The sequence below is a fragment of the Anastrepha obliqua genome, chromosome 3 (genome assembly GCF_027943255.1).
Source record: "Anastrepha obliqua isolate idAnaObli1 chromosome 3, idAnaObli1_1.0, whole genome shotgun sequence".
NCBI lineage: Eukaryota > Metazoa > Arthropoda > Insecta > Diptera > Tephritidae > Anastrepha > Anastrepha obliqua.
The window spans coordinates 85,546,527-85,573,631 of NC_072894.1; the positions used below are offsets into that span (position 1 = coordinate 85,546,527).

Below are 27,105 nucleotides of genomic sequence, written 5' to 3' on the forward strand. Positions count from 1 at the left end.
TAAAAAAAATGCAAAAAAAAAAAAATTTAAAAATTTAAAAAAATTTATAAAGATGATTATTATAGATAATGGCTTTCATGCACGACAACTCCCATCCCCAATATACTATATAGGTATACATTAAGTTGTTAAAATTGCTTCTAGGTTAAACTCTCGAAATAGTCAGTAAACAAAATTAAATTTATTTTGTTGTTCTATAGGTTTTATTTGCACTCTATCGGAATGTGTACGTTTTATATTGCAAAACAAAATGCATCTTATAATACTTTCACATATAAGTAGATTTTCCACTTTTTCGCGCTTAACTCAAAATCCGTAATTAAAAAGCGCGATTTCCCATACAAAATTTCTCTTCCAAAATCTGAGATTATAAAATAATCTAAGATAATAACGATACGTTTTGACATACAAACCAGTGTTTTCTGTGTTATCGATAATTGTTATTACGAATGTAACGAGACACATGAAAATAAAAACTATATGAAATGGATGCCGGCAAAGAAAACAGGTCTGTGGATATAATTCTAATAAAATTTTTGTTAGGTATTACTAATTATGCATTCATATAACAAAAATGCATTCATATAACAAAAGAAGCGTGTGCCCATAGTCGCTTTGGCCTGTTATTGCTTATTAAAAAATGTAATATAGAATTTCGAATGCCTATTGCTGCCATAACTTTTGAAACCTCAGTAAACGTTGTTTACGGATTTCCTCGAACTTTTTATTATTAGCAGCCAATTGCGCAATTAAATTAGCTAATCATTTTCCTTGTATTTTCTTCATATCTTTAATAATAATTAAACAAACCAAAAACACCGAAATATTTCACCAAAATAATTTCTATGAAGAAAACCCTTTCACAGCAGTCTTCACAGCTGATTGTCAATTTTACAGATAATCTGCCAGATGTGAACGGATAGTAATTAATGGTAATTATTGTAATGGTAATTAATGTATATGTGAACGTACTTTACTTTATCATTTTGTTGTTGTAATATCCTAAAATCAAATTTTAGAAGAACTTTCTATCAAGTGATGTTTCGTGCAGGGACATTCGAGCCTTAATTATCAACGTTACGTTATAATAAAATTGTTCTTTATTTCCATAATAAAATGTAGGTCAAAATCGAGGAAGATAAAATGTATTCTGTGTACAGTGGCTTAAAATGGGTTAGCCGTAAACTGCCTTATCGACCAAATCAATCAGCTGTGTGTTGTTAAACCTCTTTGCTGTTTTTTCATTCCTTCACCGCTGCCAAAACAAACCAAGTCACACGTGTTCTCAAAACTTGCGCTTGCTTTATAACATAATTCTAGTAAAATCATAAATTTATTTATCTCTAAGTGTGAAAATGGTTAGTTGTGATATCCACTGCAATTCTTTCATTAACAATAGAAATCGTCTTCAATTTATAGGCTAAAAGAAAAACGGATGTTGATTTGCCAGGTTTCCCTTCGCTTGAAAACGTCGATGGCGGTGATGGTGAGAACACAAAGAATAAAAGTTCAGGCAAAGCTAAGAAAAGCGGCGGATTTCAATCAATGGGTATATCTTACGAAGTTCTTAAGGGTATAACGAAAAGAGGATACAAAATACCTACACCCATTCAACGAAAGGTAACTGGAAAACAGCTGCGCAGCAAATTGCTAAGCTTTATAATTTTTCGTTTAGACTATACCTTTGATATTGGAAGGACGTGATGTAGTGGCTATGGCTAAAACTGGCTCCGGCAAAACAGCATGTTTTCTCATACCCATGTTTGAGAAATTGAAGAACCGCGAACCCACAAAAGGAGCGCGTGCATTGATTCTCTCTCCCACAAGAGAGTTGGCTGTACAAACTTACAAATTTATCAAAGATTTGGGTCGTTTTATGGACCTTAAAACTATTTTAGTACTTGGTGGCGATTCAATGGACTCTCAGTTTTCTGCCATACACACTTGCCCGGACATAATTGTAGCCACACCTGGTCGTTTTCTGCATTTATGTGTCGAAATGGACCTTAAGCTGAATTCAGTAGGTAAGATAAATGTTTGAATGTATTTGTACAAATTTTTCAATGATTTTTATTTTATTTTTTTATTTACATATTTATGTTGCATAGAATATGTGGTGTTCGATGAAGCAGATCGGTTATTTGAAATGGGTTTCGGTGAACAACTGAATGAAACATTGCATCGTCTGCCTACAACGAGGCAAACAGTTCTATTTTCGGCGACGCTACCTAAGCTGTTGGTAAATTTTGCTCGAGCTGGTTTGAATGACCCCATTTTGTTGCGTTTAGGTACATGATTAGGCTTATTTTGGTTAAGAATTGTCTTAATTTTACGAACTTTGCTTACAGATGTTGATTCGAAGTTACCAGAGGGGTTAATGCTTAAATTCTTATACTGCCGCCCGGACGAGCGATATACGGCTTTAGTAGTGCTGCTCAAATACGTAATACCACCAAATGCTCAAACTGTAGTATTTGCTGGTACACAGCATCATGTTGAATTAATATGCTTTGTAAGTAAATATATTAAATTGAAACTATAACTAAATCAACTTTTCTGCGCATAGATTCTATCAAAGTGCGGAATATCCAACACGGCAGTGTATTCTAGTTTAGATCCTACGGCACGGAAAATTAATACTGCAAAATTTGTCAATAAGAAGGTATCTGTGCTAACCGTAACCGACGTAGCAGCACGCGGTATTGACATACCAAGTTTAGACTATGTGGTAAATTTACATTTTCCTGGAAAGCCAAAACTGTTCGTACATCGTGTAGGTCGCTGTGCACGTGCTGGACGAACCGGCACCGCCTATTCGATATTCTCTACTGATGATGCTGCTCATGTTCTTGATTTACATTTGTTTCTTAATCGTTCATTCAATATAAATGACAACAAAGTGGTTGGTGTTACGCCCCAGGATTTGTTGGAAGAAGATCATCTGTCTGTGACAGAAATTAAGAAAAGTCATGATATTGTAAGTAATTCACTTATGCCACAACTTTCTATATTTATACTAAATACAAATTCTTACAATTTTGCATAAGGCTGGAGTACTAAGAACAAGTGAAAATGCGTACAAAAAATATTTGTCATCACGTCCTGTAGCCTCGACGGAGTCAAATGCGCGCATAAAAAATATTAAGTTTTACAGTTGCAAACCCTTAGACGATTTTCTATCAGCAGCGCTAACACTCGAAAAATCAGAAGATTTGAATGGCGAAAACAATAAGAAATCGGCAGAAGTTCAGGCGTCAGAAGTACGCAAACAACAGGAAGATAAACATGATTTAATGATAAAAATGCGCAACTTTAAGCCATCTACAGTAAGTAGGAATAACAAAAAAAAAGGAATGTCTAAAATCTTTTGAAACATTTTATTTATTGCACTTTAGACGATTTTCGAACTGAACCGTAGCCAAAGATCTCTACCGTTTACTATAATGAAAGAAAAACGCACAAAACACACCGATGTTATTGAGAAATATAGGAATAAAATGGATGAAATTGATAAGGAGGAGGCTAATAAACAATTCGCAGCCACCGAAAAAGAAGAGGTGTGTTTAAAACACAATATATGATTGTGCTCTTATATGTACATTCTAACACACGTTCCCTTTTCCGATACCGTTATTTTAGATGGATGAAGCGGATGCAGATGATATTAATTCAGCTTTTGATACAATCGTCGCTCCAAAGAAGCGCAAAAATCTAGAAGATTTATACAAGAACAAGAAGAAAAAGAAGAAGACAAATACTAAAGACACTGAGAACTATATCCCTTACCAGTCGGCGGATAAACACACCGAAGATGGCCTTGCGATTAACTCTTTCGACCGTCAAGCCATGAATGCTGAATTCTCAGTGGTCGATCGTGATAACTCTGCAGATATGCGCCATAAGCCGGGTATGAAGAAATGGGATCGCATCAAAAAGAAAATGGTATCAGTGCAGGATCCGCGCGCTGGCAAAATACGTACCGAATCTGGAGCCTGGATTCCGGCTTCGTTTAAGACCGGTCGTTACAATGACTGGAAAGAAAAGTCTAAAATCGAAGAACAACTGCAGCGTGAAGCCGGCAGTGACGATGATGGCTTTAAGCCACTTTCTCATTCGCAGCGTTACCCTGTGGGCCGACATGCGCGTCACAATGCGAAGGTAGCGGCTAAGAAGCGCGAAGGTGGTGGTGATAAAGAATTGCGACATCCAGAGCAAATCGTTAAAGCACGTATGCGCTTGGAGTTGATTAAGAAGCGTAATACTGAAAATGCGTTGCGTAAAGCAGAGAATAGGAAGCGCAGCATGCGGAAGAATCAGCGTACTAAGTTGAAAAAGGGTGGTAAAAAATAGGGACATAACAGATAAAGGTTCAGTGCGGTATTTTCGTTTTTTTTTTTATTACATATATCTGTATATAATATATTCTCCATTTACTTACAAAAATGATCAAACTGTGTTTTTTTCTGTTTTTGTTAAATTTAAGTAAATACGAAGCCTAAGATCTTTCAATATGTGCAAATAGGCTGCAACCACTCACTACGTCATTACCCTATGATCAAAAAGTACCGGGAATGTTTAATTTAAACGAATCGCGGACGTGGGAGCCCAAATTGTTTTCTTATGTTGGTAGGACTGTAAGACATCAACATCTGTCACTTTGTAGCGCCATCGGATCATTAATGTCTGCCTGGCTGGCCGGAAATGTGGGCAAACAATTCTTAGATTTTGCATGATGATAACGCGTCATTCCACCGAGCAGAAATTGTGCTGGATTATTTGCCCCAACCACCATGTAAATACCCTCGTGCAAGCACCGTATTCACCTGATATGACCCCGTGCGACTTCTTTTTGTTTCCCAAGTTGAAGTTACCGCGACGCAACAGTTTCGAAAGGTATAAAAAAATGCGAAAATTTATAATTTACCACTTGTGAACTAGGCTGCTGTGCACGTACCAACAGAGAAGCAATGAGGCGCCTAAAGATCAAAACGAAGATTTCCATTACTCAAACCGATTTTTTTCTTTTTTGTATTAAGTAAAAAAGTAATTAAAAAAAAAAAATTGGATAAATAATTTTGCCACACGTTGTACGTGGTAAATTCTTCAGTTATTTTTTTCACTTCCAGAACAAAGTCTGTTAAAAAATTTGAACTTTTAGAGATCTTATCAGTACACAGACTTGGCAATTAAGCATTCTGTTTGGAACTCGCCTCACATAATCAAAAATCACAATAAGGAAGCTTCAAATGTGGGCACTCCAAAATGGTTCGTACACTTTGAATTAATACAGCATGGAAAAATAGGCTTGCAAAATAAATGTCAATTTTGACTAGTGAATGGTGATTGCTTTCTTTGAATTTTTTTATAATATTTATCCATTATAAGGGAACCTTAGCCATTAACGCTGTCGAAACTTGTATACTGCGTTATAATTGACATAGGTTCTGGTGTTGGTGAAGCTAATTCGGCTTCGTCAAGGTGGTATACCAAAGTTTAAGTCAAGCGTAGGACCCAATACGTATATTCGGCCGCCGTAGCCAAATGGGTTGGTACGTGACTACGTGACCATTCGGAATTCATAGAGAATCTCGGTGAAACACCAACATTAAGAAAAACATTTTTCTAATAGCGGTCGCCCCTCGGCAGGCAATGGCAAACCTCCGAATGTATTTTTGCCATGAAAAACCTCTTCATAAAAATATCTATCCCTTTCCCTGCCGAGACTTTATTATATACATTTATAAAATCAAATTAAGAGTTTAACACTTCCTTCCATCTGTAACATATACATATGTATATTATAAACTACCCGTGGAAGGCAGAGAAACCCCCTCCACATAAAGCCTAAAACATATTGAGGGGCTTTAACGAAACCAAAAACACAAAATTATAAAAAAATCCGACAAATTTTCATTAGTTTAAAATTTTTAGTTCGAAAGAAACGAGCATATAATAAATAATAAGGTAAGATAAAGTGCAAGTTTAAAGTAAAAAAATGGAGGATATGAGCAACGCCGCCGAAGAAAAAAATACACAACAGATAATTAAAGATTTCAATTTTGCGAAAAATTTATTTTTATTTAAGGATTGACGCATGACAACCATTCGGCAGCGGACGGGTTCAAATCTCCAGGCGTGAAACACCAAATGATAGCAAACGTGTCTTCTAATAACGGTCGCCCCTAGGCAGGCAATGGCAGATCTCCGATTGAAAAAAACGAAAAAAGCTCCTCCTCCGGAGACAAAAAACTCTATTTTTGGAACAACACCAAGACGCACAGGTATTCACAATTTGATAGTTAAAAAATATAACTCCGATAAAATATAATATATTCAGAATTTGATTCGGAAATATGTTATGTATTAGAAGTTTCAAAAAATATGGTGTCACTGAGACAAAAAAGCGTAATTACCCTTTGCGATTTGCGCATTTTGTCTTTTCTCAGAAATGTATCAGCACTATAGTCTAATAGGATCGGGAAACAAATGGGAACTCCATTACATCAGACGAGTTGAGGGAGCTGGTGTATTCCACGATGCTAGAAACATCACTGAACTTTGAGTTTTGCTACTTAGTTTCTGGGAACAGAATAAACTGTTTACGAAATCGTGCAATTCCATGGAACCAAAGATCTGCAAATCAAAATTTTTTATCAAAGTAGATGGTTGTCGCACGTTTTATATTGAGTTTCATAAGTTGGAAAACTAAAATGTTTTCGAAAATCTTTTTAATAATCTTCGTCACTGTTAATATTTTCCCCGCTCATTTTAATTCACGAAAAAAACTTCAATACTTCTTTCTCGTTAAAATAACTCTTGTGAAACTCGTTTTCCCTCTTTTCAAATAAATCAGCAAAAACAGCTATTGGATGTAAGGCGAATTGAATACCTTATTTAAAAAATACTAAAAGATACTTTTTTCACGATTTTGACAAGTCGTGACCTCAATTCCCTTCGCAATACAAAAGTCATGTATGATACAAAATACAGAGAACGTTAATGTGGCGTGTGTCTTGATGTTGTTCCACAAATGGAGAGATCTACAGTTTCAAGCCCAACGGAAGATATTTTTATGAGGAGCTTTTTCATGGCATACATTCGGAGGTTTGCCATTGCTTGTCGAGGGGCGCCTGCTATTAGAAAAATGTTTTTCTTAATTTTGGTGTTTCACCGAAATTCGAACCTACATTCTCCCTGTGAATTCCGAATGTTAGTCACGCACCAACCTTTCGCCTAGTAATTCTTCTCCCTTTTGTTTGTTTATACATGGACTCTTACGACACGACGAATTCGAAAGACACAATCGTTTCTCTATCATTATTGTGAATGAATTTTCATTAACATGTAATGTCTCCTACTTTTGTTCGTCTATTTTGCAGAGAACGTTAATGTATAATGTATACGTGTATAATGTATACATTAACGTTCTCTGAAAGAAGAGTAGGCGAAAGCAATTGAAACAACCAAACACAAAAAAATATATATACCCACACACATACTTTCTAACCAAATATTTTCACAAATATGTAAGTTTCATTACTTTTGTTTATTTTGTTCGTTTGTTTCGTATTGCGAACTTAGCTGACGTCAGACTTGTTAAAATCACGAAAATAAAGTAACTGTTTTTTAATGGCGCAGCCTATGGTACTCGATTCGCCTTGGTTTATTTATACACTCTTACGACACAGCGAATTCGGAAGGCGTATATGTTTCTCTATCATTCTTGTATTGCATGCATATTGGCACCGTGAAATGAAAGTGTTTGGATATCATTCACAGTAGTAGTTAACTAGTGACTATGAAAGCATAAATTTTTGTATACAGTTCTCGCTAGCAAATTATTTGAACAAAACACAAAACTGTGTTTGTGAAATGTCCCATCTATGAATTTGTTAGCGCCTTGATAATATACCAAAGATCCGTCAAATTTGATGGTTGTTTTCTTTGTATCGCTGTGTGGGGGCCCTATTATGTTTAATCTTGTTTTTAATCGTTAAAATTGTCGTGCTTCTGGCAGCTCTGAACAACCAGCTGTTGATAAAACTACCCCTAGATGTCGCAAGTACTAATTTCTTAAAAGAAAATAATTTTGACATTATATGGCTGTATGATGGTGTATTCTTTTGTTATTTGTTCCTAAGTTTTACTGGCTTAGTATGTGCATAAATTAATCAAATTCGGTAAAAATATGTCCAAAGCACGCTGTAACTCTCCGCAGTGATAACGTAACGCTCCGTACAATATTATTAACGCGCGGGTGCTGTTCTTAGTAAAACAGATCCATTAAAATTGTGAAGTTTCTGGTAGTGTAAAAAATTGCATATAGGAGAAAAACAAAACATTGTTACGAGGTCAAACAAATACACCGCGACGTAAATATAATATATAAGCTACGCTACTTTCGATTTTTTGCAACCGAAAATAAAATACACCATGTCTACGTAAAGCGAAATATTCTCAACTGTATGCCGTTCGGTGATTTCACTGAAATCTGCTTACAAGTAATAAAGCGGATGGGCGAGAACAACCCCAATTTGCAAGCATAGTCGCTGCGCTCAGAGCCAAGGGCAACTGAAAAACCCAGACACAAAGCTTCGAAAAAACAATAAATTGTTTGATTTACAACGCGATATGTGACTAAATAACCCATAACATGAATGCTGCTGATAATATTAATTTTGTGTGCCTATATTTCAATATATTTACAAATTAAAGTGGGAAATATACCGGAAAAATTTTGCAAAATTTTGCAAAATTTTTTTATGAAAAGAATATATAAACGCAATTGGTGCCGTGTTATTCAAAATCAACAATAATGGATAGTTCAATGGCGTTGGGCGTATTTCGCAACGCCAACATTGAAAGTGTCGATTCAGATAACGACATGGATATGGATGATATTGACTCGATGTTTCGAGCTTCTACACTGTCCACAGTTTTGACCACCACAACGACATCTGCACCGGACAGCGGACAGTCAGTGTCGATGAATAATTTTTATCCTGCTTTAGTACAATGTTTCGGCATAATCATTTGTGGGTAAGTAGGTACTTAGTGGTAATTGTCAAAATGAATAAATGTTAAAAATTAATTGGCCAACCATTATGGCCGCGGAAGTTTTGCCTCTATTGTCGAAGTGGTTGGACCTAATTTAAAAATTAGAGAGTTATTCAGCTTATGGCGAATTGATTAAGAGAAGTGAAGGGGTGCACCAATAGATGCGTATTGGCCCCAGAATTGAAAACCTGAAGAGACCGAAATGATTTTTTGTCTTCGTTCAAAAGTTACACCGGCCTACAAAATCTCGCTTTTTTACAGCTTTTAAAACCGCTATAGGTGTTTCTTGAAGATTTTTTTATGCTGAAAACGAATATGACCTTGAAAATGCTCCAGCACGTCAGGAATTTTGGCAATTTGAGGTTAAATAGTCCAAAAATGCAGATTTTGGCCATTTTTTAAATTTTTTTTTGAGCAAGTTAAAGTTTTTTTTTTAATTTTCCACAACGGCATCGCAAAGTACTAGTCTTCAGCTTTAAAATCCATTTTTAAAAATATTTTTACGATTAATATTATATAAAAAAAGTTATACTATTTTGAACTCGCCCTTTACAGGGGCGTTAGAGAGTTAGAAAGGTTGAATTTGCATATCTAAAAGTCTCCAACAGGACCTTAGAAGTTTAAGACTTCCCTAATTAGAATATTGGGTTCATGCTCATTCCGAAAGTGGTAATAGGCGGTAACACACCCTATCCTCTCCGTGCTCCATCCAAATACTACATAGACATATTTGAAATTTTAGCCCCAAAAATCGTTATATTGATCAATACAAATTTATTTAGATGCGTTAAATATACTATATGTTTAAATGTATTCCTACATCTCATATGCGCATTCATATAAAAACCTGGGACCGAATTACGGCACAATAAAAATATAAAATAAAATACCGGCTGTTTATTCTCGTAACTCATTTTGCATAATTTAAAGAAACTTGTTATCGAGTACCGCAGTGCAAAAGTGGCATTTCCAATCGATACGTATGTAAAGATTTGGCTCCATATTAAACAAATGCGCTAATACGCTAAGCTGTTATGAGTTCTAATTAATCGTGCACGTAACCTTAATTTCCTTTGTTTACTTTAATTACCAGATACTTTCAAAAAGAAGAGATTTTCTTTATTTTCAAAGTTTTTTCGACCCAGAATTGAACAGAGAATTGCTAACTAAAACCTTATATCTAATCTTTCATCTACGAACATAGATCTTTCGTTATACTAATATTTATTGGACTGATCCTGCCCACTAGTCGCAGTTGCATTTCAACTATTCATTATAAATCAATTGATTTATAACCCATTTTGTCCAAATAGACTCCCTAGAATCTTGTTTACATCTATTCATGCGAAAATTCACTTGAAACAATTTGTATGCCTATATATGGATATCCTTTTTTGGGTGTTTGTCAAAGCACAACTTCCACCTCTAATTTGTGGTGTTGGACTTGATGTTGTTTCTCAAAATAGAGTGGCCTTTTGTTTTACGTCCCTTCCGAACAGAAATTGAATCGTAAGTTTGTCACTGTTTTTCGACCGCTATTACATACCTTTTCTATCATTTTCGAGTTTCCTGCGTATTAAGCGTTTCGAACCCAGGTAATACCAAATGGCAGTCACGCACAAACGCATTCGGCAACGGCCTTCGCTTATGTCGACTTAATTTTTTTAAAACAGAAGGTTTTATGTACGTATGTATGCACACTACTGATAAGCATATGGTGTCCTACGTGAATGTTACTTTCACATTTAATAATAGATAAGACACATTCCTGCGCTGAGAATGATAAAGTGCTTAAGTCCATTTAAAAAAAGTTTTAAAATGGAGCTCGATACTGACCCTCCTCGTAAGTGTTTTAACTTCATGGAGATGATACTGTGACGTCATGAAAAGTGAAATACACCGCGCCAAGTGGTTTTTGTTGTTGTAGCAGCATAAACATTCCCAAAGTATATACAGGGAATGCTGCTGAAGTGACAGTCCTTGGCCGGACATAACTCTGAGCCGTTCAAGTTGCGTAGAAAGGACGATCGTGGGAACGCACTAAACGGTCAAATGTTTTGCTGGAACGAACTCTAACTAGTCTAGCGCGTGATATAAATTTTATTAAGTTGAATATTATACAATTCATTGGAAAGGCTCCAATATGTATGACTTGTTAAACCAAGGAAGACGATATATTTTATTTGAAAAGTTCTAAATTGAATTCAATAATGCGATTCAAATCTGAAAACTGAGGAGAACAACTGAGCACCTGAGAGGCCCATTATATATAAACCAATTTTTTTTATTTCGCTTTTTGTTTAGAATCCTGCATAAATATGTATACCTCGTTGCTCACGTTCGAGTTCGAATGTGTGTAGGGTCTATTATAAAATAGCTAAACAATTCTCAAACTGCGATAAACAAATACAAGATATTTCCATAATTTCTTTGTAGTAAACTTAAAATTTAAATACATTTTTCAAAAAGTCGTATGTATATTGTTTTCTTACATTGTCGATCCCACAAAATATGTAGCTAACTCGTACATTCATAATTTGCAATAAAAAAAGGTATCTGGCAATCTTTCATGGTTCATATATAAAATATATAGGGAAGTAGATTTCTTATATTTGTGTTGTATTATGAGTCATGAGTGAAAAAGTGAAAATGCTAAAAAAAAAACTGTTTAATTTTAAACACCAATCTTCAATGCCTCGCATTTAAGTCCTCTCTCGACGAAGAAAACTAACACTCTACGAGGGGTGCCTTTTATATGTCGGGATTAGAGAACAAAAACAAATTTTAATCATCGAAAATCACTTTATTGTTTTCCAAAATATTCTCCATGAAGATCTATACACTTTTGCATGCGTTTGAACCAATTGTCGAAGCACTTTTGCCACTCTGAATGAGGTACCTCCAAAACATGCATTCTGAATGCCGCAACCGCTTCTTCAGGTGTCGAAAAACGTTGACCTCTCAGTTTGTCTTTTACGTACGGGAATAATAAGAAGTCATTCGGTGCCAAGTCAGGACTATACGGCGGATGACCCATTAATTCGATGTTTTGGGTGCTCAAAAATGCAGTTGTTTGAGCCGATGTGTGAGAGCTCGCATTGTCCGGGTGAAGAATGTTCCGTCTTTGGCGATTGGTTTTCCTAATTTCTTGGAAGACAACTGGCAAACAAATGGTTGTGTACCACTCAGAATTTACTGTTCTGCGTTGTTCTAGTGGTACGGTTGCGATATGTCCAGTTTTTCCGAAAAAACAGGCGACCATTTGCTTGGAAGTGCTTCGTGCGCGAACAACTTTTGTTGGATTTGGCTCATCTTGAAACACCCATACAGTCGACTGCTGTTTACTTTCGGGCTCATACGCGTAAATCCATGATTCATCACCTGTCACGATGTCATAAACGTGTTTCGAAGCCCCGCGATCGTATTTTTTGAGCATTTCCTTCGACCAATCGACACGAGCCTTTTTTTGAGCGATTGACAAATTGTGTGGGATCCAACGCGAACAAATTTTTTTGACAGTCAAATGTTTATGCAATATTGAATGTATGTTGGTCCCACTAATGCCTAAGATTGTCTCAATTTCACGATAGGTCACACGACGATCTCTCAATATCAGTTCGCGCACAGCATCAATGGTTTTCGGAACAACAACTGATTTTGGACGACCTTTACGAAATTCGTCGGGGGGTGAACTACGACCACGATTGAATTCACCATACCATCGATAAACACTGGTCCTTGACGGAGCTTCATCGCCAAAAAATGAATTAAGTTCATCCATGCAATGTTGCTGAGTTAATCCACGTCGAAAGTTGTAAAAAATAATCGCACGAAAATGTTCACGATTTAATTCCATTTTTGGACCGAGATGAATCTTTCAAGTTACTGTAAACAACACAAATAGCGCTGGTATTTCAAAACGTTCTGAGTACGTAAAAGCCAAAAAATGTCAAACTTTGCGATACAGCTGTCAGTTGCCAGATTGCAACACCAGGGTTGCCAAATCCCGAAATATAAAAGGCACCCCTCGTACAAGACTCTCATTATGCCCGTCCTAACGTATGGCGCAGAAGCGTGGACGATGCAACATCCGATGAAGCGACGCTTGGAGTGGTTGAGGGAAAGATTCTGCGTAAGATTTTTTTACCTTTGCACGTTGGAAATGGCGAATATCGCAGGCGATAGAACGATCAGCTGTATGAGCTTTACGACGACATAGACATAGCCCAGCGAATAAAGATCCAGCGGCTACGTTGGCTGGGTCATGTCATTCGAATAGATACAAACGCTCCGGCTTTGAGAGTATTCGATGTGGTACCAGCCGGTGGTACCAGAGGAAGCGGAAGGCCTCCTCTACGTTGGAAAGATCAGGTGGAGAAGAACTTGGCTTCACTTGGTGTGCCCAATTGGCGCCGATTAACACAAATAAACGACTGGCGTGCTTTGTTAAACTCGGCCAAAATCGCGTAAGCGGTTATCTCGCCAATTAAGAAGAAGAAGAATCTTCAATGCCTTTGCTCAACGTTTTTATTCAAAAGCCAGCAGCCTATGAGGAACTCTTGGAGTTGGTTGCAGAAGTTTCGAAGTGTAGAAGCCAGGCAAGGCGGGGGAACGGCATATCATGTTGGGTTCTTTAGACTTAGAGCTTTGGTTTTATGATGTATAGTAAGTGACTATCTGCTTATAATCAGTCAAATAAAAGTTCACTGATCCGCACTCCGAGACATGGTCTCAAACAATGCTTTTGAAATGAGAGTCCTTGCAGTAATCTACGTCGTTCCGGTAATGTAAAACCGACGACGGACTGTGGTGGATATGACGGCGACAAGCCGGAAGGTTTTAATCGAGGAGCATACCTTCCATTTGGTGATTTATACATACCTATATACGGTATATACTATTTATAAATTTCCCTTGTTTTATTAACAAAAATCATTCCAACGGCGTATGTGTCTTAATATGGTGGATTTGCTGTCGCTTCTCTTTCATAACTATGTTGTTGTAATTGCGAGTTACTATATATCATGATTTAAAATCAAAACAAATTATAACTTCAATTATCACAAGATTGGGGTATGCCGTACAACATTTCAAATTATAGAGGCTTTTAATTTACGTTCATACAAACACACATATAAATAAACAGCGCAAATTCTGTTTTGCTTGCATGTTGATATTCAGTTACAGGATTTGTAAATCATTTTAATTAGTTTATTTGTTTTAATAATTCGCAAAAAACATATGTATATGCAATATCAAAATTAATAAATTATAGTTTATAAAAATTCAAACCATACTTATTGCATTTTTTAATTACCGATAGACTATTAAATAAGTTAGTAGTTATAAAAAGTGCCTACTTATCAAACTACCGCTCCCGGTGGAACCTGCAGGTGTATACATACATATGTACATATCTAACTTCGATTGATTGCACTGATTTTCTTTCATGTAAAATGCAAATATTTGTTAGTGTGTAAATTAATTGTAAATACAATTAAAAAAGCAGAGGTTGGGCAGATATAGTGACTAATGCAGTTTTACCTGGACGGGCATGGTTGCATGTATTATACAAAATGTACGAACAATTTATTTAGTAAAAGATTTCTTACTGCAACAAAAGCCATATGACAAAAGGTTCAAACATTGCACGAACTAAAATTTCAGTCTTATTTGCAAACTAAGAAAATTTATAAAAAAAACAGACTTTTATACAGGTATAGTTTTTGACAACAAATCCACACTCACTGCCATACTCTAAAGGCAGGTCCATAGACGCAGCTCTACACAAAATACAAATGCAATACTTAAAAAATTTACGCTAGGTATCTTTCTCGATATAGAACGGGCTTTCTACCCGTTTGCTGTTGTCAGGGCTCTGCTTCAGACAGGTCTGGATCGCTCACTAAAGAAATTTGTTTTGCTAATTCTTGAAAAAAACAATCATTATCACAGAGATGGGGGACGATGATTACTAGGCACACAACGAAGGTGTGGTCCTCTGCTCTCTACTCTGGAATCTCACTGTAAGTACACTATTAAATTTGGAAAATACAGCTGTAATATCATCGCATAGCCAAATGATATTGCATTATCGGCATCAGGAAAGCATCTCCAATTTCCGAGTTCTAAACGAGCTGTTACAAAACGCGCTCTTAATTATGGATAGCTATCAGATTGCACTGCAAGTCAACGCCATTAAAACCGAAATGGGTCTATTCACAAACAAATATAAAATACCTGATTTCAAGGCCCCTCGTTAAATGTGGTAGGTCTTACCCTTACACTAAATTAACTCGGGATTATTATAGACAGTGAACTCAACTGGGATCGAAACATCGAAGACAGGCCTACCCTATATGCATGCAAAACGGTTATAGGCAAACTTTGACCCGGGAGTGCTGTAGACTACGGCTACCTGATTACTGCAGTGTCTTTCAAGCCGGGTTTATATCTATAAAGGAAGCTGCATTGTGGGTCAGGCACTCATCCGTCGCAGCATAATCGGTCACTATCTACTCTGATAGTCAAGTTGCCATCAAATCTACAGTGTCAAGGTACTTCATCCAAAGTGCCAATCGCATGTAAAGATATTCTAAATGAGCTGGTTTAAGCGGTGCCCCACGAACTAGACATAGCTACACTCCTGGAGTCCTAGACACAGAAACATTCCTAGCAATTACATCGCGGATGAACTGGCCAGAAGGAAACTGATTTTTTAAATCAGTCTATCCAATCCTGCTCTAAGAGTAGATGACTCGGAGTCCACCTGTGAGATAACTAGACAAGTCTGGCCTAAACAGAATGAGCACAGAACTAGGGCCATCATCAATCTAGGTCGGATTTCTATTAGTGCAGTGCTTGGTATCATCACTGCCTAATGAGAATACATGGGAAATACAGGGTTTGATTGAAAAGTAATGAGCCTTCCCGCGCGGAGCGTCTGCCAAGCGATCAACCGAATCGGCTGGTGGAGGAAAATGATCGTTGGACCTTTCCCTTCCACTAGAAACCGGTCCCAGTTCGCTGGCAACAGCGGTGCAGTCAACATCGCTCTGCGCATGAAAGCTGTTTCAAAAGTGTGTTAGGATTTTGCTGTGGCGAAAATGCAGCGATCGTTGGAGCAACGTTACTCGATACAATTTTGTGTAAAGCTAAACAGTTTGTACCTCCACTCTACAGTGCTTCCGTAAATGCGTCATTTTACAAAGAAGTGCTCCTTCGGCTGAAAAACTGCGTCGCCCATGTTCGGCCCGACCTCGTCAACAATTGGACCCCTCATCACGACAATGCGCCGGCGCACACCGCCTTCCTCTGCACCTCTGCATTGACCAAGATGGGGGTTCCGGTTCTTCCCCACCCTCCTTACAGCCCATACCTAACCACTCCGGAGTTCTTCTTGTTCCCGCGCCTGAAGAGAAAGCTAAAGGGGAGGCATTTCGACTCCATCGAGGCGATCCAAAAAACTGTGACAGCCGAATTGAACGCGATTCCGGCGGATGTTTCCTGCAGTGGAAGGACCGCTACCAGCGGTGTATTGATGCTCAAGGGTCCTATTTCGAAGAATATTAGTTGTATAAGCCAAAAGGTTTATTAAAACTGCTTAAAAAAATTAAGGCTCATAACTTTTCAATCAAACCATGTATATGGGGTTTGACGTCTGTCGTAGCTGCAGGAATGGGGAGGAAATGGAGAACGTTGAACATTTATCCTGCCACTGTTCAGCTCTTGCCAGAACGTGATTTAGATAGCAAACTCATTTCTTTGGTTTCCTGGGAGACTTGGAGTCGGCAGTCATTCATAGTATTTTATCGTTTATCCGTGGGGCGAAATGGATTCACCACATTGGGAATTAGGTGTGGAACTTGGATCCAATCTAGGACCTCCACTACGGGCCTTCAGGCCTCATTGGGTCCCTCGGCAACTATATGGAGAGTGGCAACCACAGAAACCTAACCTAACTTAAGACCACGCATAACTCGAAAACGGATCGTTCGACTTCAATGGTACTTTTTTTTGTTATGTTCACCTTGACCCAAAAACCGAAGTAAGTTGATTATTGCATTCCTGTCTCACTAATCAACTTCGAAAATCGTAATAAATCAACGCGCGAAAATTTCCACGAGTGAATTGCACTGAAAACAAACAAAAAAAAAATAATAAAAATAAAGCTCGTAAGTAAAAATTTATATGTAAATTTATGCTAAAAGGTACGAAGCCTTTCATTAACAAAATACCGAATTAAAGCTTATCACAATAGGTGTTGCAAAGGCGGGAGGGTCCGTGCGAGGCGAGGTGCACCCTTTTTTCATGTCGCACATCACACAACCTCTTCTATAAATACCTTCAAATATTTTTTATAGAAGTATTTCAATTAAATAATTTGCTTTTCGATTATTTCTATGTGATAACATTCAATTGAAATTAATTAATTTGTCTCATTGTAAAGAGTGCATGAGTCAATCCAATTTATAGTTCAATTATGCAGTTCACTGAATGTGATAAAGCTAATCAATCCTCTGTACACTGTGAAATTGTGTGTGCTTTCCTAGCTCAATTATTTAATAATTTAACTACTCAGACTCTAAAAGTACTAGGGAATTCAAAAGTACTTACACTTTCAGTTCTACCTATCTCGTCACGTAACTGTTTTTAACGAGTATTTTTTCGATTGCCGATCAGCGTTATTTTCAATGACGTTGCTTTCACAAGAGTTGCTTCATAAGACTGATAAGCTATAAGTAGCTATATATGCACACAGTGCCTCACAAAACTATTCGGAAACCTAATTTTTCTAGTAGAGAGCCGAAACAAAGATTATTCTATCTCGGGTTCATATTCAACAATTCATTTTTTAATACATATAAACACTTAGCCAAATCTTGAAAAAAAGAATTCAACATCTCAAAACAAAAACAAAATATGAACTGACTTGAACTCACATCACATACATAAGTATTTGGAGTCTTGAATCGTAATTGGCTTTACCGTTATCCACACAAAGGCGCGTCGCTCTTTGTGGAATTTTACATTCATTCAAATACGAGAAGTTGTTTATAATATGGGTAGAAAATAAAAAAAAAACTAATATACTTTGGAGGAAAGGAAAAGAATATGAAGAAAAGCATTAAAAGAGATATTAAATTCCACAAAAAGAAGCATTTCAACCGTCCACAGCATTTTGCAAGAAAATTCGATAAATTTAGAACAATCACGAAGGCCTGAAAAATGTTAAGTCCCCGCGATAAGGCCCTACCCCAGATATTAATCGGAATCTCGCTGAGATTAGCAGAGAAACCGTTAGTGATAAACTGTGCGAAGAACACTTAGAGCTCTTGGATATAATGCGCAAATACCATACATTAAGTCGGTAATAAGTGCAAAAAAACCAAAAATGGTTTGGAAGTCGCAAAAAGTAATATGATCGCAGGTAAAAAATAATACTACGTGATGAGACTAAATTTAACATTCTTAGGCCAGATTGTGGTAATACAGTGTGGCGAAAAATGAGTTCCGAAATGCACCTTTCAGTTAAACACGATAATAGCAATGGAATGTTGTGGGGATGCATAAGGCCAAACCGTGTCGCTAACTTGCAATTTATTACTGATAAAATTAACCATCGCTTTATATTCAAATATTAGAGAATAATTTTAGTGCTAGCGACAGTAAACTTGACTTTCGAGTAATTATTAAACACAAACCCAAAGCATACAGCTCACAATGCCAAGCTTTGGATATTATATTTATAACACCACATATGTTTTGGAAACACCACTTCAGTTGCCGGATCTAAATCCGATCGAGCACTAGGGGGCGGATTTGGAGCATGCCATTCGGAAACAAGAAATTACGTCAAGTAAAACAGCGATACTCAAAGAATATGCAGAAGTATCAGCTCTGAAAACGCAGAAATGATTAATTAGAGAAGTTATTAAAATTAAAGGATATTAGCAAATTAGTTAAAACTACCATGAATTTTAGGTATGTTTGCAATTATTTTTCAAAATACTTTTGTGTCGTAAATGCACATACTTTTTACGTTAATGCATTATTTACTTACGTTTTTGCCTGAAAAAATAAAATATATTTTTGACTTTATATAATGAAGTGACTGAATTACTTTTTGAGCAATAAATAAAAACTGAAAAGAGTTTCTGATATTTTATAATCTAGAAAAAAAATTGTCCGAATACTTTTGTGAGGTAGTGTATGTTTTTTTCATTACTTGCATTTTGTCAAAAAAATATCGGGAATTGTTTAATAAAACGCAAAATAATTGTTTAATCTTCAACAATTATTTTATCGCCTTCAAAATAGGCTCCATTCGGAGCAACACACATTTGCCAACGATTACTCCAGTCATCAAAGCACCTTTTAAACGCGTTTGAAGATATCATCTTCAGCGCCTTCAGCGAATTCTTCTTAATGACCTCTATCGATTCAAAGCGCCGTCCGTGGCAATTTAAGTTTTGGGAAAAGGAAAAAGGGGGCTAATCCGGTGAATACTGATGATATTTGTGGAGTTTTTGGTCAAAAAAGTGTTCACAATATGAGCCTTGTGAGACGGTGCGTTATCATGGTACAAGATCCATGAGTTTTCTTTTCATAAATTGGGCCATTTCCAACGCACATTTGCTCTTAAACGTCGCATAACTACCAAATAATATTTTTATTAACCGTAGAACTATTTGGAACGAATTCCGAGTGCACAACATTATGATAATCAATGAAAACGAGTAGCATGACTTTCAATTTTGACCGAATGTGATGTGGTTTTTTGGGTTTCGGCTCATTTGGATAACGCCGCCATTCAGTCGCCTATTGACTGGTTTGCATGTCAAACTTATATACCCACGTCTCTTCACCTGTTATGATGCGCTGGATCAAGCATGTCTTAAGCCACCTTCTACCGATGAATTTTTTGAAAGAAATGTAACTTTCTTGGAACGAGTTGAGCAGCCACGCGTCTCATGCCCAATTGATGGTGTAAAATGTTGCGAATTGATTGATTGAGACACGCTAAAGTCATGAGCTACTTCTCTCAAACTTAAATGATGGTTTTCGAGCACCGTTTCTTTGACTTTGTCGACGTTTCCATCCATCAACGCCTTTGATGGGTGACTAGATCGAGGTAAATGTTCCTCTGCAAAAACTTTATACCACTCGTAGAGGCGTGTTTTTGATGAAGCACACTCGCCATATTCTTTCTGTAATATTTTCAACGATTCGGCACAGAAAATTTAAATTTTTTGTTCGAGTAGAGCACACCTGCGGTTGACTGATATAATTAAATGCCTAAAACTAGCTACTCTGCTCCGCTCAAACTCTGCGACTCTATGAGAGACAGTTGTACCAACATTCCAGCAACAAAAAATTAGACATATGTGTAACGCGCGCTTTTTAAATGAACAATTCCCGATATTTTTTTGACAGAATGTATACATTAGGGTGGTCCAAAAATGCATGGGAAAAAATTTATATTAAAATTTTTATGCTGCCGCCCCCCATAATGGTAAAGAATGAAAAATAAAAAGACCCGTATTTTTTTTTTTTTTAATCAGACCATATTTAATGGTGCCGCCGTTGCTTTGAAATATCCCATGTATTTTGCATGGGAAAAAAATACTTTTTCGTAGATTTCATATAAAATTCATTCAGGGAATAACAACCAATTATGAAATAATTAATTTTTTTGTATTAACTATTTTTTATAGAACCCCAAAAAGCCCCCATAAAACGAAAATCTAAGAAAAAATCGAAAAACAATATTTTATATTACTTTTATGAAAATAGTTAATACAAAAAAAATTAATTATTTCATAATTGGTTGTTATTCCCTGAAGTAAACTTCATTAGTTAAAAAAGTCAAACCGTTTGTGTTTTATTCAAAAAAGTTCAAAAGTTGAAGCGCTCTTACTGAAAAACCCTATACTAACTCGTACTTCTTACGAAATGTCTTTACTTTAGCAAACAGTTTTTAACACATGGCATATCGAGTCATTCAAATATGTGAATGACCTTAGTATTTCAGTGGAAACCACGTCATTCCATGTCCTTCAAATTTGAATAGATGAGACTAGCAGAACAAGAAAATTTTAAAACAAAAAATGTTTAAATTGTGCAACTACCTTTACAAAACAAGGATATTTGGAATGCAGATTGATTGGTTCTCATAGAAAAAAACGCTAAGACTGTTGCTGGTTTCATGGAGCTATGTGTCGTTGATATTTCAATGACAGGGCAAGTATGAGTACATAAATATGCACAATATTATATTCCAAAAGAACACTCACTCAGTTATATGTCGATTTATATGAAAAGCAACAGCAAAACTTGTATATATTAGCCCAGTTAAATTCAATTCGCACATCTATGAAATTTCTGTTTCCACTTTGTTCCGTTTTCTCATGTGCGCACTTTGCTGTCTTAACAGTTTATTTTTAAAATGGCATCAATCAAATCGGATCACTGTATTCGCGCATGCAAATAAAAATGAAATTTGAGTTGTCAGACGACGAAATGGCAGCTGATGTTAAAACAGTGATGCAAGACAGATATGTTTCAACAGTGGAACGCGCAATCTGCATCTGACATATCTGTTTTAACAGTGGCTTTTTAACATAATCTATAAAAGGTGGAGATTTGAAGTTAAGGAACTTGAAAAGAAATAAAACTTACTTTGAAAATTTTGAAATAACATTTTTTCAGAAGTGAAAAAAATAAAAGAAGGAGTGCGAAAAGTATTTGCAGTGCTGTTTAGCTGGAAAAGCTGAGTTTTGAGCAGCCGAAATACCAATGCGTTGGTCCATGTCCTCCTTGAGAGTTCCAGTAAGTAATAATTTTATTCATAATTTCTTCAAAATAAATAATTATTTTTTAATATTCAAAAAAGCACCTTTATGCTTGAAGGTTTTCCACCATGCTTCGCGCTTTACGTGGAGCTGATGGTTGAGATATTTGGGCGCAGTCAACATTTCTTGTTATTAATTTATGTTAAAATAACTTTATTTTCGTTTTTATAATTTACTTTGAATATGAATTTATACTCACCAAGTTTTCAATATATTTAACTGTTAATTTTTTTTTCGTTTGCTTAATTTTGGGAATATCCGAGTTTACCCAGCTGAAGTGTTTGCAACTCGTGTACAAAAGCATGGGACTATTGTCTGCAAACGAAATTGTAAACATACAAAAATTTTGGTCCACACGTTATGAAACATTACCAAATTTAGCATGGCACGCAATATAGACCATGTACGTAATGTGATAAAAAAAAATGTCATGTAAGCTGTAAAAAGTACACTACACCCAAAACACTTAAAAACCAGACCATCCAATTCCTATGCATAATCAGACGCTCAGGTCTTATAACTATTTTTTAAATATGCACATTTTCTTTACAACAAACAGCGATTTATTTTTCGAGAATATTACTTGAAGTTTACAAATGACAAGCGAAAAATAAAAAATATTGCGTCGTTCGCCCTCTCTATCGGAAAAAAGTTGAAGCGCACCTATTGAACAACCCTATATTTGGTCTCTACTTATCAATTCAATACATCTGAGAGTCTTATTTATAATTTTGCTCTAGTTAGACGTATTGAAACTCGCTCATCTTAGGTCGGCCAAATTGATACTAACAATCAACCAACTGCAGATACATAATTCAGCCACAAAACAAATTTTTGTTGACATGTTTCGCAATGAAAGGTTTCGAAATGATTTCATTTCGAATTTCTATATGGTAATGTGTACAAAACTGTGCAAGGCTACTGAATAAAACGCTGAAGGCCATAATGTCTGGAACGCTTGGTATTATAGCTAAATAGCGGTTATCCCTCAAAAAGCAATGGCGAACCTACAAGTGAATTTCTACCATGGAAATGCTCTTCATAAAGAATCATCTACCATTCGGAAGCAACGTAAAATTGTAAGTGGAGGAGGAGCTCAGCCAAAGTGTCAAGAAAGCATGTAAGCTCCAATTACATATATGTATGTATGCATGCAGTATATAGTCGTTCTTATATTTAAATGAAAGAATAAAATCGTCGAACCAAGGCGAATTTATTCAAAGTGATATGGGTAGATCAGCTGATATATATTTCTTTATTTGCCTTGGTTGTGGATTGTCAAACTGAGATGTTTATTTACATTTTTTTTGCTTACATTTTAATTTTAATTTTCTATAAAAACAGAAAGAAAAAAAAATCGTTTAAACTTGGGTGAGTGTATTCTAGAGCGGGAATTCAGCATTTTTCCTAGTCCTCAATGATTCCGTTAGTAAATTAAAAACAAAAAAGCGCTTGTAAGCATTTTTGTGGATAGTTTCCATCCAGCCATACAAATTACTCGTTTGATTACACGCAAATGTATCCCTGTACCTTATCGAACTCCTTGAATTCCAGTCAATTATCACAGTGCGATCATATCTTCATTTATTTGCATCCACTTGTAATTATAAAAAAATGCATTAGAGCAATTAAAGCAGATTAAGCAATATATTGTTTATATTTTTCAATTCGATCCTCAAATATGCTTTGAAAATGTGTAAGTTATTTCAATCAAAGCAAATTCATTCGCCTTGCTAACTATATCTATCACTTAGGAAGGAATAGAAAAACCAAATAAAAATTTGATGCGGTGGAGGCGGTACATTTTTCTACCAGTAATCAAAATTGTGGTCTTTCCGTCATCACTATTTTGCAAGTCTAGAAAAAATTGTTATTTACTGAAATAATGCATAGAATATACTTTCTTTGAATGTTAATTTTTCAAACGTAAATATTCAGTAATCAGTTGTGAATTGTTTGGTTTGCAACAGTGGTTGGTATTGCATAAATGTTCAATACTAAGGAACCATTTTTTCAATGTCTCTATGTGGTGGTAGCTTAACTAAATCTTGGTTTGAAATAGCAAATTCATATTCACCAAGGACTCTTCAGGTTAGTTCGATTATTGTGAATACATTAGAAATTAACTCACAAAAACCCATTGTGAGTGCATACACTAAAACTTCACGTCAGCTGAGTTTTGTTTACAATTATTGTATGTAACTCAGATTACCGGTTTTGGCGCTGTATTTCTATTTCTCTTCCTAATATTATAATTTAATAAAAAAAATTAAACGAGAGGTCAGCTACCAAATTCATAAATTATAGAAGGCACTCTCTGTGCGTGGCGACTGCTATGAAAAATAAAAGCATGAAAACGGTTTCTGGGAGAAAGAAGTAAGAAGCGTATTGCCATTTTAAACATTTTTTAGAAAGTGTTGCAATTAATTGGTAGCTGTTCGCTAATTAGACATTGAGCAAAGAGCCCAAAATGCTGAACAATCCTAATGAAATAATTTATGTTAAATACGCGTGTTTGTATGATAATGTTTAATAAATTTAAAATGTCTTTATATCGGGTGTTTTTTTTTAGCTGTATGAGAACTATCGATAACTATGGTTTGACAGTTGAGAATGGCAACGGTGTTGACATTTCTTTAGTAAGGTTTGGCAAGTCATCATGAATCGTTTAACGCCAGAACAACGCTTCCAAATTGTGCAAATTTACTTTGAAAAAAAAAAAAAAAAATGTAATAAATCTGTTCGTGAAGTTCATAGCGCACTGGTTTCATCACCGGTCTTTTTTTTCTTTTAATGAATGCCGACCATTATCGAGCCATGATGACTGGATTTTTGTTTCCAAAAATTTATCAGCTAAACATCGACAACATTTGGTCCCAACAAGATGGCGCAACTTGCCATACAGCGCGCTTAACTAACACGCCTGACTTATTGCCATATTCAAACCACCATTGACGTCAACGGCCAGATTTATTGGAAAAAGTAGTTAAATAAAAAGAATTCATAGAAACAAAAAAGAAATTGCTCGGTGAGGTTTAACCCCTTTTTATAACTGCTTTTCGTGCATTTAGCGGGAATATAAGGCTATCCACAAATTGCGTTGAAGTTACTGACACCAAATCATTATCATTATACCATGAGAGTTGCCCAGCTTTATGCCCTGTGTTGGTGTTTTCTTATCCATATATGAACAACGTTTTACAAATTCATTTATATAGATTATAATGTGCTTTATGGTAGCAACAAAATCAAGTTTTTTGATTGGCTATTTTAATTTCACTCTACATATAATAGATACGTATTTATATACACATGAAAATTTGTTGCCATTCAGCTGACTGAATTCTTTGTGTTCCTCTGTTAATAAAACAAAATAATAATTTGAATGTGCATACTTTTTACCGTGTTATCTATAAATATATTTTAGACGATATACCGACATTTTTTTTGGCCAGATCTCATTAAAATATACTAAATATTTACGCTTATAAATATTTGTAGGCAAGCTAATATTCTTATTTGTATTTTCTTTTTTAACCTATTTGTACATTGGTAATAATGGCATCATTTTATTTATTTATTGAAGTGGATTATAATTAAACAAATTAAACGAGGGTTGCCAGGCGCCATCGGACATTCCCACGGGAAAGTTTGATGTATGTGTACTAAAATCATTATAAGACATGCAGCCACCGTAAAAACTGTTCCAAGAATTTTCTCATGGTCGTGAATTCAATTTGTATAACTCAATGAACATTTTATAACGCAGTACACAGATTACTAAAAAAAAAAATTGGTTCTTGATAACAGAATGGAATTTTTTGTAACTGATCTTATCAGGCCTATTATTAGTGTGGCTTTTAGGCTGTGTTGCGGCGAGAGTAAACTCGAAAAAATAAAAAGGTATTAGTATTTATTTTTACTCATACTTCGACCTCACTAAAAACGTAGTGTACAAATTTTAATCAAAACAAGTGAGCTTATGGGAATTGCCACCTGGTTTTTCCGCCTGGTTTTCCCTCCTGTCTCCTTTTATTGCGCCAAAGTTTTATAGTAAGAGGCATGTTTGCGATATCTTTATCTTACATGTAAACGAGTTGAGAATAACAGTCATATGCGCCAAGGGAATGAAACAATAAGCAAATCGCGTAATTCACCTATGTTTTTGTTTTTTGGTTTTTTAATAAAAAAGCCGAAACCACTTTTCCAATATTTTTTTGTAAAAGTTCCCAGATTTTTCTACATTCCGTTGGCAAAAACAATTGCATCAATTCATGTTAATGTTATTCTACTTAATCAATTGTTGTGAAATCGCTCATTTTTAATTGGCACTAAAAAAAAGACTCGCCGGCAAATACTTGTACGTTACATGCTTTTAAATTTCTTGACTGGAAGTACATTTTCTTTTGTTTTCAAACTACATAGTACTTTGAATTTAATGTGTTACTGTAAGTTTATTCGTTTTTTTTATAAATAGTTCAAATAAATAAAATTCAAATGAATAAGTCAAAATGGATTCCTAACGTACCTTGTTTTTTTTATTAATGGAAAAGAGTGCGAAACTCACACATTTTCGATACGATTAAGAGCATTTGCGTGTTCAATTGATAAAATTATCCAAATTAAATGTGTCAGCGTTTCGGTAAAGATTTGAGCATTTGAATACATATGTACATATTAGGGCGCTTCGTATTTTTCCACGTTCGAAAAGTAGCGGCGTCAACTCGCCATTCGCTTCTACCACCCATAATGAGCGCATGATTGTTTTTTAATTGATTTTTAGTGGTCACAACTACGTGCCCCTATAGTTTGAGAAAATAATAATATTCTTTCCTACAAATTATTGCATGCGAAACAACTTAATTAGTCATATAAACATTATAAGTAATGCCATTGGGCATCTCCTGACGTAGCGGTAAACTCTCATTACTTCTACCGCAAACATTGGCACGCCCCTGTTGGGTCTATTCTGTCGCTCATTGGCAAAGTATTAATCTAGGCGCCATGATAAAGATTCCACACAAGCAATACCTTCTATTGTTATTGAAAAATGACAGACAAAAGTAACTTAAGGGATTACATACGTCCAGCAGCGCCAAAAATTCGCTAAAAGAAAAACTGTTTTTAGAAGGGATAACAAAAATTAATATATAAAAATGACGTGACCCAAAGTACAATAAAAAAAGTTGCTCCA

The 27,105-nt window shown here is 35.7% G+C and overlaps 2 protein-coding genes across 3 annotated transcripts in view; both read left to right on the forward strand.

Annotated features, from left to right (window-relative positions):
• The first annotated feature begins 1,228 nt into the window (after positions 1–1,228).
• Positions 1,229–4,421, forward strand: LOC129241664 (ATP-dependent RNA helicase DDX54). Its single transcript, XM_054878120.1, has 9 exons — positions 1,229–1,358; positions 1,420–1,620; positions 1,676–2,024; positions 2,109–2,288; positions 2,349–2,512; positions 2,567–2,977; positions 3,048–3,326; positions 3,396–3,557; positions 3,640–4,421. Exons 1-9 carry the CDS (start codon positions 1,356–1,358, stop codon positions 4,348–4,350), a joined length of 2,460 nt encoding a protein of 819 aa, XP_054734095.1. The 5' UTR covers positions 1,229–1,355; the 3' UTR covers positions 4,351–4,421.
• A 4,323-nt stretch (positions 4,422–8,744) lies between these two features.
• LOC129240629 (integral membrane protein GPR155) overlaps positions 8,745–27,105 on the forward strand; it is a 74,805-nt gene continuing 56,444 nt past the window's right edge. For both annotated transcript variants that reach the window (XM_054876548.1, XM_054876549.1), the window contains exon 1: positions 8,745–9,039. In XM_054876548.1, coding sequence (XP_054732523.1) covers positions 8,816–9,039 — 224 coding nt within the window. In that variant the 5' untranslated portion in view covers positions 8,745–8,815. The remainder of the gene's footprint in view (positions 9,040–27,105) is intronic.

Bases quoted from the DNA above. Each gene is read 5' to 3' on its own strand.
- LOC129241664 (XM_054878120.1), top strand. The intron at 2,289-2,348 runs GTACATGATTAG...CTTTGCTTACAG, and splicing joins CCCCATTTTGTTGCGTTTAG to ATGTTGATTCGAAGTTACCA. The intron at 3,327-3,395 runs GTAAGTAGGAAT...ATTGCACTTTAG, and splicing joins GCAACTTTAAGCCATCTACA to ACGATTTTCGAACTGAACCG.